Genomic DNA, 14,558 nt, shown 5'->3' with positions numbered 1-14,558 from the left:
GCCACGTGGTAATCTCGGCCTACTAAATTTATTTTTACCGAGATTCCACCACAACAGTACAACCCACACATCCCCTCCCCTCAGATAAGCAATTAACATAATTACTACATACAGTAAAAATACAGTTTCCACACATACTCTGTAACTTTAAAACCATACATCACATTCACATAAAAATACATATCCACAATCAATCCATTCGGGGGAACAACATATTAAAATATGGCATGAATCAGACCAGGGGTTCAAAAGTTAGTAAAAGTATCTTTTGTTCCCCCTGGCTGGTAGTATTTTAATCTGACTCAAACAGTAAAAGTAAAAACATCCCCACAAGGCACCCTGGCTTCCTCCCTTCTGCCCTGGAGATAATTAGAGAAGTAATCCAATTATCTCCCATTTCAAAGACAAAACTCCATTACACATGTGGGGACCTAAATACAGGATTATGTTTTAAAATATATAAAGTCACTTTTATACATTAAACACAGACATGTAACATATCCCCAGATAGCTCAGGTCTGCGTGCACATTATTAGGTGAATGGCACGCAGACCACACAAATACAGTTTAATTGCCATGGAGCCAAAGTCTTTCCCATAGTCTTTCATTATATGAATAGGCTCCATGGCATAGCTATCTGGGGGTATCACTGCTCACACAGGGCAAGTACCGAATGGCCCCACTGTGTTTAAAGGGCCAGAATGAGTGACATGCACTCTGTTAGGGCCGAATACGTTTTGTAAAAGGGCCCAATCTCCCAGGGCCATAGTCCAAAGGCAAGAGGCGGGCAAGCAGCCCCCTCCAAGGACACATGGCGAGGTCGGTTTCGCCACAGGTAGAATCAATAAGGGCCTGGAACTCCTGAGAGGGAATAAGGCCCATCTCCCCAGTGATAGGGGTCTGAGAGAGGTCCATAATGGGGTAGCTGGGGCTACCAGAACCCTCACCCCTAGTTTGCATAATGAGCAGAGTAAAATAAAGACCAAGTACTGTACCTGTAAATATCTATTACAGGTACAGGGCAGTAACAGATGTCAAATATCTAAACTGAACAAGAATTAGGGAACCAAATAACCTAGACAGCAAATGGGTTGAGTAACCCACTAAGAAAAATACCTGCACAGTAATAAACAGCAAATATGGGAGAGGTATAGGGAGCCGACCCGCTGAACCGACCCAGCCACATGTGTGCCGAGGCAGAAGATGGCCGCCGCATGCAGAGCATGCCGCGGCTGCCTCCAAGCTCCTCCCCCGCCAATGGCCAGGGAGCACATGAAAACACATGCGGCCAGGAACTCCCTCGCACCAGCGGGTGCGAGGAGATAATGATCGGGCCGGCAGGTAAACGCGGACGCACACGCGGCCGCGAGGGGGAAAGGGAAGGGAACCAGGGAGCAACAAGGCTCCGGTGCAAATCTCCCCTGCTAGCCGCGAACCCTGTCTGAGTGTATAAAAGAGAATCACAGACAGGGGAAGCGGCGGAAGAACGCAGGGGGAGACAAATAGCAAAAAATACAATAAAATCAGATGATATAAAACGCAAACATACAGAAAATGAAACAGAATAAGACAAACAATAATCATTCACTAAAAAACAGGGTACATAACCCTAGCAAATGAAAGCAATCACAAATAAGCAGGAGATAAAATTATAATTAGCTGGTCTGAGGACAGCAACAAAGAAAGAGGAAGTGGAAGTACATGGATAGAGACTTATGAACTGTTCCTAGAGACTGATTGGCTGCCCTGTTACTAGGCAGATATGGTTGTATCTGTTATATATTGTTCATATTTTACATATTTTTCTCTTTCAGTTATATTTCTCTTTGCTGCTGAGGAATAAAGTAAGAAAGAGATAGCATAATAGGAGCCTCCGTGTCATTAATAAAATTTGGCATTGCAGGATGCGTTGGAGGAGGCCATGGCTTTGGTGTAGGGGCAGCCCCGCTGATTTAGGGGGTAAACCTGCGGGTCTTATGGCAGTATATTGCCCTTGTTAACTGTGGTTTGGACCAGCGGTCCACGGAAAGTGGATGGGTCGTGCTGTCCCTCCCCTAAGGTACAGTTATAGATAACAGGCATGCCCACTGAGCCAATAATTGGCTAGTGGTTAGCATTACGAGAATTGAAGGCCCAGGAAAAGGCCTTATGCTTGTTGGAACGAGGGGAGGGTAGCTATCCTTAAGTTTTGTTTTGGTTGGCAAGGTGGTACTCGGTGACAGATATTTATGTATATACAATGTTTTATGTTATAAAGTTTAAGTTTAGAGATTTATATATTTATATTTTAATAAAGCTGTGGCCTATTTTCTCCAAAAGCAAGTCTGTGGTTGTTTATTTCGGGCAATATGTGGTTGGGTTTTTATTGGTGGGATGAGGTTATGCCCATACATATTTACACTCTACCTACGCACATGTCTCTCACTGTTATAATATACCTGCCATTAAAATTATAGACTGATTATTTCTTTGTCAGTGGACAAACGTTCAAAATCAGCAGGCGATCAAATATTTTTTTCCCTCACTGTACACAATATAATAGTTACTCAACATTAGTTTCCAGGCAGATGAAACTTTGAAACTTATACATATTATATATTATTAGTTATTTGTATTACTAAATAATTATTTTTTTAAACATGTGAATAATTAAAATAAAAAAAACAGGGAAATTAATTGGGTAAATAAAAAACTTTAATTCCAATAATTTTCATACTTATTCAAAAGTTAAAAAGCAGAGGATTTCTGAACTTTAACTGCCCCACCCTGTTTGTTTACATGACTTCATCAATGTCATCACTAGTGACATGTATTTTATTGTTGTTTTTGTTATGGTGTGGGTGTTTTTTTTTTTTTTTACAACTACAGGGCAATTAATACATCACTGGTTAGACCATATCTTGAATATGCTGTGCAATTTGTGGCACCTATTCTAAAGAAGGATACTACAAAATTAAAACAAGGAATGGAACATATCAGCTATGAAGAAAGGTTAACAAATTTAAACCTCTTTAGTTTAGAAAAAATGTCACCTGAGAGGGGATATGATAACATTATACAAATATATCCGGGGCCAATACAAACATTCTGGGGTTACAAAGGAATTTTAGGCTGTAAGTCGTTTGGGTGCATATTAGAAGTAATATGATTAGTTCATACCAGCTAAATTTTTGCAGAAGTCTCTTGCTTGTTGGAAAAAAAAACCAGTAGTATATAAGAATGATCACAGCGTTTCAGACCATATAAGGTCATGTTAAAAGCCCTATTGTACTGTGCAAACATATATGTTGCACATCACATTAATACCAAAAAGATTTTTGTTTTATGTTTTTACATATCCCTCAACTTACTCTGTTTGAGTTTAAGCAGACAGGTAATATAATTAAAAATGCAGTTAAGCACAAATGTTATATGCATGTGATATTTGTATAAAGCCCTTATGGGAATTGCTGTCAAAAATAATCATAAACTCATTTATGTTTTACATGTACCAAGGAATGTCCAAGTGGAGTGGTTAATGAAGATACCTTTAAGCAGATCTATTCACAATTCTTTCCTCACGGAGGTAAGGAAAATAGCTTATTGTCACTTCAAAGTATTTGAGGCTTGAATCAATAGTATATGAGGGGTCATTGTGGCATTATGCTAAAACTATTTGCTCATAGTCCACATTCATATTATTCTTATAGTGCTTATGATACAATGGTGAAAATCACAATGGGCAAACAAAATATCTTGAATTTATACAAAAAAAATTAGGCATATGAACACAGGCAATGGTGGGACTGATGCAGAGAGGGCCCTTGTGCAAAAACATCTTTAGGCTCAATATGAGCATATTTATGCAGTAGTAAATATTAAAAATAGTATTTTTTTAAAAGCATCACATTGTTTTTATTAATAGCAAAAATCGATATGTTGCCATTGTATCCCTTTGATTGGTTCAAAGCTAAGAGTTACTTACTATTTAAACTTTTATAGACCCTGGGGCACGTGTGTTACAGTATTTATATTTCACACAATTCACAAAAATATAATTTATTGTGCCAAATAATTAATAATCTGTAACATACATGACAATAATCAGTGAATATTTAGTATAACAATAGGCATAAAATATGGCTAACGTAACCACAACAAAGATAATTTCTAGACCACTTTGTTGTGATTGGTTAGTAACCCACTCAGAAATTATCAGTACCAGTAAGGGTCAGCATACTTAACAAGTAACAGTACAGATTTTAGTACACATGAATAATCAATAGGCAATTAATTTTTCAATAATGTCAGTTTTCAATAATGTCAAAATTTATTTCTAAAGTAATTGTACGTATTGAACTTCGTATATCACCTCTAGAACTTAGCTGACATTGTGTCAACATAGATGAGAAAATATCACATAACTGCTAAGGGAATTATTTTAGAATCAGCCTTAGAAATCATCACACAGAAGGCAGCTCAGATAAGATCACACAGTTGGACAATTTACCTGTCCATGTATTATTAAAGCTGTGCCTAATATCTCTGGATAAACGCTTGATATGCTAAGCTAGGTACATTACCAGTGAATTAATTTCAGCTACAGTCTGAAATCCTCGATTATATTGTTCCTAGTGATGTACCGAACTGTTCGCTGGCGAATAGTTCACGGCGAACATAGCGTGTTCGCGTTCACCACCGCGGGTGAACACATGGGCAGTTCGATCCGCCCCCTATTCGTCATCATTGAGCAAACTTTGACCCTGTGCCTCACGGTCAGCAGACACGTTCCAGCAAATTAGCAGCAGACTCTCCCTTCCACACCCTCCCACCTCCCTCCCAGCATCCATTTTAGATTCATTCTTAAGCTGCGTGCTTAGTGAGAGGAGGGAAAGTGTAGCTGCTGCTGATTAGATAGGGAAATTGATAGCTAGGCTAGGGTATTCAGTGTCCACTACAGTCCTGAAGGACTCATCTGATCTTTGCTGTAAGAACAGCACCCCAAAAAGCCCTTTTTAGGGCTAGAACATCAGTCTGCTTTTTTTTTTTCTGTGTAATGTAATTGCAGTTGCCTGCCTGCCAGCTTCTGTGTCAGGCTCAGTGGATACTGTGCCCATTTGCCCAGTGCCACCACTCACTCACTGTTGTCACAATAGCTTAAGCTTGACATTTAAAAAGGAAATTCTTTTTTCACTGTAATACATTTAAAAGCATTTCGTTGTCTGCCAGCTTCTGTGTCAGGCTCAGTGGATACTGTGACCAGTTGCCCAGTGCCACCACTCACATCTGGTGTCACAATAGCTTAAGCTTGACATTTAAAAAGCAAAAAAAAAAAAAAATTCACTGTAATAGATTGAAGAACAGTTAGTTGTCTGCCAGCTTCTGTGTCAGGCTCAGTGGATACTGTGCCCATTTGCCCAGTCAGTGCCACCACTCATATCTGGTGTCTCTGTAGCGTGCTTTTACAAAGAAAAAAAGGTTTCCAGCGTAAGCTAATAGCAGTCAGTGTCCTTAAAGCGGGTGTTTCAGGCCTTCAGCGTGTGCCCTGCAGACCCCTGCCAGTGTACTTTGACAGTTGCCACTCATATCTGGTGACTCTATAGCGTGCATTTACAAAGAATAAAAGTTTTCCAGTGTAAGCTCATAGCATTTAGTGTCCTTAAAGCGGGTGTTTCAGGCCTTCAGCGTGTGCCCTGCAGACCCCTGCCAGTGTACTTTGACAGTTGCCACTCATATCTGGTGTCTCTGTAGCGTGCCTTTACAAAGAAAAAAAGTTTCCCAGTGTAAGCTAATAGCAGTCAGTGTCCTTAAAGCGGGTGTTTAAGGCCTTCAGCGTGTGCCCTGCAGACCCCTGCCAGTGGACTTTGACAGTTGCCACTCATATCTGGTGTCTCTGTAGCGTGCTTTTACAAAGAAAAAAAGTTTTCCAGTGTAAGCTAATAGCAGTCAGTGTCCTTAAAGCGGGTGTTTCAGGCCTTCAGCGTGTGCCCTGCAGACCCCTGCCAGTGTACTTTGACAGTTGCCACTCATATCTGGTGACTCTATAGCTGTCAGGATCGGGACAGGGATCCAACACGCAGAGTACAAACAGGAGAAGTTACGTATACCGGACCTTAGAATGGCCGGACTAACGTAAGGAGTAAGCAAAGAATGGTCTAGAGACAAGCCGAGGTCGAGGGAACGAGAGAGCAGGTAAACGAGAGACAAGCCGGGTCAAAAAGGTAATAGAGGTAAGCAGGGTAGAAATAATACGAGCCGGGTCAGAACCAAAGAGACAAATAGAAATAAGAGCGCTGAGTGACTAGACTAGCTAGAACCACGACAGGGCAATGAACCAATACACAAAACCTTATTTTATACCCTGGTTCTAAATAGATGATCATGCCCCCGACGAGTCCTGATTCGTGCTCAGGACTTGATTGACAGGTCGGAACGGAAAGTCGTCATGACGTCGGCTACTAGAGCCGCGTCATAAAAGGAGGAGGATCAGAGGCGTCCGGCGTGTAAACGGCCGAGAGGACTGCGAGGAACGAGTGAGTCAGCCCCTCTGAGAGAGCGGAATTCTAAGTGTCTCACCTCCTTTGAGGTAGAGACAACAGGTACCCTGACAGTACCCCCCCCCCTCAGAAACGCCCACCGGGCGGAAGGAACCGGGACGAGACGGAAACCGGGAATGAAAAGCCCTGCGGAGGCGAGGAGCATGCACCTCCTCCTGGACCACCCAAGACCTCTCCTCAGGACTATATCCTTTCCAGTCCACAAGATATTGTAACCTCCCCCGAGAAATGTGAGAATCGAGGATGGAATTGATCTCATACTCCTCCTGGCCCTCAACCTGAACAGAGCGAGGGGAGAGTGCAACGGAGGAAAACCTGTTACAAACTAGAGGCTTCAACAAGGAAACATGAAAGGAGTTAGGAATGCGCAAGCCAGGTGGAAGGGCAAGGCGATACGCAACAGGATTAATTCGAGTCAGAACCTTGTAAGGACCAATGTAACGAGGCGCAAATTACATAGAGGGAACCTTCAAGCGAATGTTTCTGGTACTCAACCATACCCTATCCCCTGGAACAAAAACCGGAGCCGCCCTTCTACGCTTGTCTGCGTGTTGTTTGAACAACGTGGAATTATGAAGGAGAATTTGTCGAGTCTGATCCCACAACTTCCTCAAATTGGCAACATGGACATCAACCGACGGTACCCCTTGGGAAGGGGAAACTGAGGGAAGAATAGGAGGATGAAAGCCATAATTCATGAAAAAGGGGCTAGAATGAGTCGAATCGCAAACGAGATTGTTGTGTGCAAACTCCGCCCAAGGAATCAGACCGACCCAATCGTCCTGGTGTTCGGAAACAAAACAACGCAAATATTGTTCAATCTTTTGGTTGGTGCGTTCAGCAGCTCCGTTAGACTGGGGATGATATGCAGAAGAGAAATTCAATTTGATACCCAATGAGAACAAAAGGATTTCCAAAAACGGGAAACAAATTGGGGACCTCTATCAGAGACAATTTCGGAGGGTATACCATGTAAACGAAAAATCTCTCTCGCGAATATCTCAGCCAATTCGGGAGAAGACGGAAGTTTAGGTAAGGGCACGAAATGAGCCATCTTAGTAAACCTGTCAACCACAGTGAGAATAACAGTCTGTCTTTTAGAAATAGGCAAATCGACAATGAAATCCATAGCCAAACAGGACCATGGTCTCTCGGGAATTTCCAAGGGGTGCAAGAGCCCACAAGGAAGCGTATGAGGTTGCTTAGTCTTCATACAGACCTCACATGCCCCGACGAAATCCTTAATATCCTTACGTAATGAAGGCCACCAGAAATCTTTAGAAATCAAGGAACACGTCTTGCGTATGCCAGGATGCCCAGCCACCTTGCTGTTGTGAAAGCACTGCAACAGTTCCAGTTGGAGTTCAGGAGGAACGAAGTGCCGTGCCCCGGGAGCCTGTCTGGGAGCCAGATGCTGTACCTTCATGATCTCGGCAAGCAACGGGGAGTGTATCCTGAGATTCGTGTTGGCGATAATATTGCACTTGGGAACTACAGAGGACAAAACCGCATCAGATATAGTAGAGGGTTCATGTTGGCGAGACAAAGCATCGGCCTTAGAGTTCTTAGAACCAGGTCTATAAGTGAGCACATAATTGAAATGAGTGAGGAATAAGGACCAACGAGCTTGCCTGGCGGACAAGCGCTTGGCTTCCCCAATATAGGACAAGTTCTTGTGATCTGTCAAAATAGTAACAGGATGCAAGGTCCCTTCCAATAAATGTCTCCACTCCTTTAAAGCCATAATAACCGCTAATAGTTCACTGTCACCAATGTCATATCTGCTTTCAGGCCCAGACAATTTCTTGGAAAAAAAAACCACATGGATGTAACGGTTTATCCACACCTAATCTTTGAGACAAGATAGCACCTATACCTGTCTCCGAGGCGTCTACTTCGAGTAGAAAAGGCAAAGACGTATCAGGATGAACTAAAATCGGTGCAGAAGCAAAAAGATCCTTGAGTGTTTTGAAAGCAACGAGAGCTTCAGTAGACCAAGTCTTAGTGTCAGCCCCCTGTCTAGTCATATTGGTAATAGGCGCAATAATAGACGAGTATCCTTTAATGAAGCGCCTATAATAATTGGAGAATCCAATAAACCTCTGAATGGCCTTGAGTCCCCTGGGCAATGGCCAATCTAAAATAGATTGGAGTTTAACCGGATCCATCTTAAACCCGTCCCCAGAAATAACGTACCCAAGAAAGTTTATCTGAGACTGGTCAAAACTACATTTCTCCAATTTGCAGTACAATCCACGTTGTAGAAGTTTGCGCAATACCCTTCTGACTTGTCTGTGGTGAGTCTCAATCTCACTAGAGTGTATAAGATATACAATAACGCAATCATGTTGAAATTCCCTAAGAACTTCATTAATCAGGTCCTGAAATACTGCTGGTGCATTACAGAGACCAAAAGGCATTACCGTGTACTCATAGTGCCCGTAACGGGTATTGAAAGCTGTTTTCCATTCGTCTCCCTGTTGAATTCTCACCAAGTTATACGCCCCTCTGAGATCTAACTTGGTGAAAATTTTGGAGCCTTTTAAACGATCAAAGAGCTCAGTAATCAAAGGAATCGGGTAGGGATTTCTAATAGTTATTTTATTCAATCCCCGATAATCAATACAAGGCCTTAATGTACCATCTTTCTTATTCACAAAAAAGAACCCGGCCCCGGCAGGGGAGGAGGATCTCCTAATGAATCCCTTGTCCAGGTTCTCACGAATATACTCCTCTAAGACTAGGTTCTCCTTAGTAGATAAAGGATATACCGTGCCCCTCGGAGGCATGGTACCGGGCAAGAGTCTGATCTTGCAGTCAAAGGACCTGTGTGAAGGTAGAGTGTCAGCATTCTTCTTGTCAAAGACTGCCTTTAACCCCTTAAGGACACATGACATGTGTGACATGTCATGATTCCCTTTTATTCCAGAAGTTTGGTCCTTAAGGGGTTAAATCCAGGTATAGGGGTGGTATTTGTAAGTCTGTAGATTGGGTAGAATTAACCAGTGTGTCAGCTACGCAAACCGGTGAGACCTTCTGTAAGCACCTGCTTTGGCAACCTTGACCCCAAGAGACTATTTCACCCAATTCCCAATCGATAATGGGGTTATGTTTCTTAAGCCAAGGATACCCCAAGACTATTGGAACAGAAGGAGATGAAATAAGCATAAAAGATATACCTTCCTCGTGTAAGATACCAACAGTTAACAGGTATGGTCTCATGAAAAATAACAGGTTCAGATAATGGTCTACCATCTATGGCCTCAACGGCCAAGGGTGTATCCCTTAGCTGGGATGGGATAGAGTGTTTAGTGACGAAGACTTGGTCAATAAAGCTTTCAGCAGCTCCGGAATCTATCAACGCCATAGTATTTAATACTCCCTTCTCCCAAGCTAAAGAAACAGGTAGTAGAAGCCTATGATCTTTATAGTCATGTATAGAGGACAAGATAGAAACACCCAAGGCCTGTCCTCTAGAGGAACTTAGGTGCGAGCGTTTCCCGGGCGGTTAGGACAGTTTAGGCGTAGGTGACCTCTTGCTCCACAATGCATGCACAACCCCTCCCTTCTCCTGTACTGTCTCTCCTCTTCTGAGAGACGAGTATTGCCTATCTGCATAGGTTCTGGAAGCGCTAAAGTTGTAGATTCAGGACTTTGGAATGAGGGAGCTAGTCTAAAGGAAGGTCTACGGGTTCTATCTCGAGTGTTCTGTCTCTGTCTTAAACGTTCATCAATTCGAGAAATAAAAGAAATTAAATCCTCCAAACTTTCAGGAAGCTCTCTTGTGGCAACCTCATCTAGAATTTCGTCTGATAGTCCGTTTAGAAATACGTCCATATAAGCCTGTTCATTCCACTTGACTTCTGCTGCCAAGGATCTGAACTCTAAGGCATAATCAACAAGGGTTCGGTTATGTTGTCTAAGACGTAACAGTAGTCTAGCAGCATTAACCTTTCTACCTGGAGGATCAAAAGTCCTTCTAAAAGCAGTGACAAAGGCATTATAATTATAGACTAACGGATTATCATTCTCCCACAAAGGATTAGCCCATCTCAAAGCTTTATCAATGAGTAGTGTGATTATGAATCCAACCTTCGCCCTATCTGTAGGGTAGGAGCGGGGTTGTAATTCGAAATGAATACCTATCTGGTTTAAAAAACCTCGACACGTATCCGGAGAGCCACCATAACGTACAGGGGGAGTTATACGGGATGAAGCACCTACTGTGGCTACCTCTAGGCCTGAACTTACAGGAGAGATGGATGCAGTACGCATCTCTTCTGATTGGTTACTAGAACGAGATAGTAAGGCTTGCAACGCTAGAGCCATCTGGTCCATTCTATGATCCATGGCCTCAAATCTAGAGTCAGGAGAACCGACCTGAGTGTTTGTACCTGCAGGATCCATTGGCCCTGTCGTAATGTCAGGATCGGGACAGGGATCCAACACGCAGAGTACAAACAGGAGAAGTTACGTATACCGGACCTTAGAATGGCCAGACTAACGTAAGGAGTAAGCAAAGAATGGTCTAGAGACAAGCCGAGGTCGAGGGAACGAGAGAGCAGGTAAACGAGAGACAAGCCGGGTCAAAAAGGTAATAGAGGTAAGCAGGGTAGAAATAATACGAGCCGGGTCAGAACCAAAGAGACAAATAGAAATAAGAGCGCTGAGTGACTAGACTAGCTAGAACCACGACAGGGCAATGAACCAATACACAAAACCTTATTTTATACCCTGGTTCTAAATAGATGATCACGCCCCCGACGAGACCTGATTCGTGCTCAGGACTTGATTGACAGGTCGGAACGGAAAGTCGTCATGACGTCGGCTACTAGAGCCGCGTCATAAAAGGAGGCGGATCAGAGGCGTCCGGCGTGTAAACGGCCGAGAGGACTGCGAGGAACGAGTGAGTCAGCCCCTCTGAGAGAGCGGAATTCTAAGTGTCTCACCTCCTCTGAGGTAGAGACAACAGGTACCCTGACAATAGCGTGCATTTACAAAGAATAAAAGTTTTCCAGTGTAAGCTCATAGCATTCAGTGTCCTTAAAGCGGGTGTTTCAGGCCTTCAGCGTGTGCCCTGCAGACCCCTGCCAGTGGACCCCTGCCAGTGGACTTTGACAGTTGCCACTCATATCTGGTGTCTCTGTAGCGTGCTTTTACAAAGCAAAAAGGTTTTTCAGTGTAAGCTAATAGCAGTCAGTGTCCTTAAAGCGGGTGACAGTGTAGCGGACGGCACTGGGCTGTCCTACAAATTTCATGTGAATGACTGTATTCGTGTACATTTATATGTGTTTTAAGAAATGTATTCCTCTGAGGTACTGTGAGGTACAGGAGTGGGTAAGAGACCGTAACCCTAAATCCCTCACAGAGGCTGCTAGGAAAGCAGATGATTACTTGGATGCACGCAGGTCACAGAAACCGGTAGCCCCAAAAGTCACGATGAAATCCTTTGGGGGGACAAACTACCCCACAGTACCACCACGACAGCTACCCTCACCACCGCCTGCTGTACAACCACGTTTCCGTCAGCCTAGCTCAGAGCCATGTCATCACTGCCAGATGTGGGGACATTACAAAAGAGAATGCCCACAACTCATAGACCGATCCTCATGGATCCGACCGGGACCACCACCACCAACAGCCTGGCATTGTCTCCTGACACCCTGTTCAGCCACACCAACGGGTTGTGATCTGTAAGGTAAACAGTTATCCATACAAGTAAGGTTGCAGCTTTTTGACTGCACACACCACCGCCAGGCACTCCTTTTCTTTATTTTTTTTTCAATTCTTTATTTTAGTTGTGCTTGGAGTTACAGTAAGCGTGCAGAGCCACAACGGCTGCTGCAAGCATGGTCATAGCATATCACATTGCGGCATTTCAAACAGCACATTTTTTATAATATGGATTTAACAAGCTCTAAGTTATCATCGATTTGTAGTGATTAGTAAACATGCTATAACATGAAGTAATTGAGCTAGGCCAACTTGGTTAATAGTAAGTAGCAAACACGCTAACACGCTAGATTAGGTATGTGTACAATAAAAGTTGTTGCTCTTGAATTAATGCTCCTGAGAAGGTGTTTAGGTAAGGTAGGTACATGACAGTATCTGATGCCACATCATCGTGCCTACATATATCTATACAGGCTTAGCAGTGGCAAGATTATGTTCACAGTGTAAGAAGCAAATAAGCTGGAGCAATATAACAGGCTTAACAATGGTGAAACGTTTTGAGGGCAAACACAAGTGAGGTACACATTGAATAGCACATTTTGGCATTGAATAAAACAGGCTGTGTGCCTAACATTGAACTTAGTAAGATAGATGGTGGTGAGCGAGAGGTTAACACGCTATGCTTATAAGGTTGCTCTGTAATGATAAGGGTGATTCTCATTATATCCATAGCCGCTACGTTATGCGTTTAGTAAGTGGAGGCCTGTACTCGGTAGGTTTGAGAGTCAGAGCAGTATCAAAGTGAAACTAGCATTTTTGATTTTCCCCTTTTTCCTGCAGTTAAGCCGCGTTGTCTATTTAGGATAGGGTATGCCAATGTGTGTACCGGGTTAGGCGCAGTGACCCTTTAAGGGGTTGCGAAAGAACAATCTGAGCTGCCGAGATTCTCCTGGGCATAGAGTGAGGGACAAGAAATGATGGACTTATACATTTGGACGGTTTAAACAGGCTTGAGTAGGCAAGTCATAAATTGAATGGGGCATCAATATGTCACTGTTAGATATGCATGTGTGTCATATAATTAATCGCCCCATGGCATTTAGATTAGTTATGGATAATGCAAATAATAATACAAATAACACAAATAATAGTAATTAGGCAGCAAAATCATGCAGCACAGTATCAGTCCAAAGAGGGCTGGCGGAAAAAATTAGATAAACAAAGTAAAAACGAAGAAGGCCCATACTCTGTGCGCCCAGTTGGAATCAGGCTGAGTCATCCTATATAAATCAGCCACAGCACAGAAAAAAAAAAAAAAACACTAAAAAAAAAATATTGAAGAAATCTGCAGTTCAGCTTCAGCAGCACCAGTTCCTCGATAGGAGGATGGGTCCATGAATGACAGAGTCCAAGAAGTGAGCGCTGGTTATTTTGTGCTTCTCTGTCACAAATATTATCGTTGTGGTTGTTTGTTGAATTACTCTTCATTGGTCCAGCTGGTTCATCTTCTTGTTATGATCAGTCCCGGTTAGAGAGCCTCACGGGGCTTAATGTCGTTGCTGAAATGTACGGTTCCGTTGTGGGTCATCGTGGTGTGAACGAGGTGACCTTGCTCGGGTCCCAGGTGTGCGTGGGCCTGGTGGCGGGTTGCGGTTGTGGTTTTAGCAGACAATCCTGCGGCAGACCTAAATCTCGTAAGAGTGTGGCTGCGTCTTGTAGGTCATGAATTTGGTGGGTGATCTCGCCTCGTGTCACCTGTAGCAAGCGTGGCAAACGCCCGCGGTATACCATATTGCGCTGTTGGAGGAGTGAGGTAAGGGGTTTGAGTGACCTCCGCCACACCATTGTGCTGCCGGATAGTTCATTATAGAATTTTAAGGCCATGTTCTCAAAGCGGTAGTTTGCCTTACCCCTGATTGCCTTCAAGGTTGCTGCCTTGTCTGCTCCGTGCCTAAATTGAATAATAAAGTCGCTTGATGCTGTTGCAGGGGCTTTAGGTGGCTTAGGGATACGAAAAAGCCCTTCCAAGGGTGTTGCCTTTGCCTGCTTGGGTGGCAGCAAGTCCCCCATCATTCTCCTTACTAAGTGTGGCAGCTCCTCCTCAGGGACCGTGTCGGGTATCCCCCAGGCACTCCTTTTCAATGGCAGTGTATCTACTTCCCTGGGTAAAAGTTTCCGGTTTAGATAAGCCCGGGTTGCTCGCCGCCATCTGCCCCGACTTGGCTCAGTACTGCTCCCAATCCAAACATAGAAGCGTCTGTATGGACGAGAAAGCGTTTAGTTGGATCAGGAGCATAAAGTACAGGTGATTTAATGAGCACCGTCTTGAGCTGTTGGAAGGTCTGTTCA

General features: G+C 43.5%; 1 protein-coding gene across 3 annotated transcripts in view; it reads left to right on the top strand.

Moving 5' to 3' along the window:
• KCNIP1 (potassium voltage-gated channel interacting protein 1) overlaps positions 1–14,558 on the top strand; it is a 1,074,046-nt gene that overhangs the window by 496,163 nt on the left and 563,325 nt on the right. For all 3 annotated transcript variants that reach the window (XM_063447490.1, XM_063447491.1, XM_063447489.1), the window contains one exon: positions 3,496–3,565. In XM_063447490.1, the coding sequence (XP_063303560.1) occupies positions 3,496–3,565 (70 nt within the window). The remainder of the gene's footprint in view (positions 1–3,495; positions 3,566–14,558) is intronic.

The sequence above is a fragment of the Pelobates fuscus genome, chromosome 3, assembly GCF_036172605.1.
Source record: "Pelobates fuscus isolate aPelFus1 chromosome 3, aPelFus1.pri, whole genome shotgun sequence".
Lineage (NCBI taxonomy): Eukaryota > Metazoa > Chordata > Amphibia > Anura > Pelobatidae > Pelobates > Pelobates fuscus.
The sequence above is the reverse complement of the archived record's forward strand: the minus strand, read 5'-3'. Positions and strand labels throughout refer to the sequence as shown.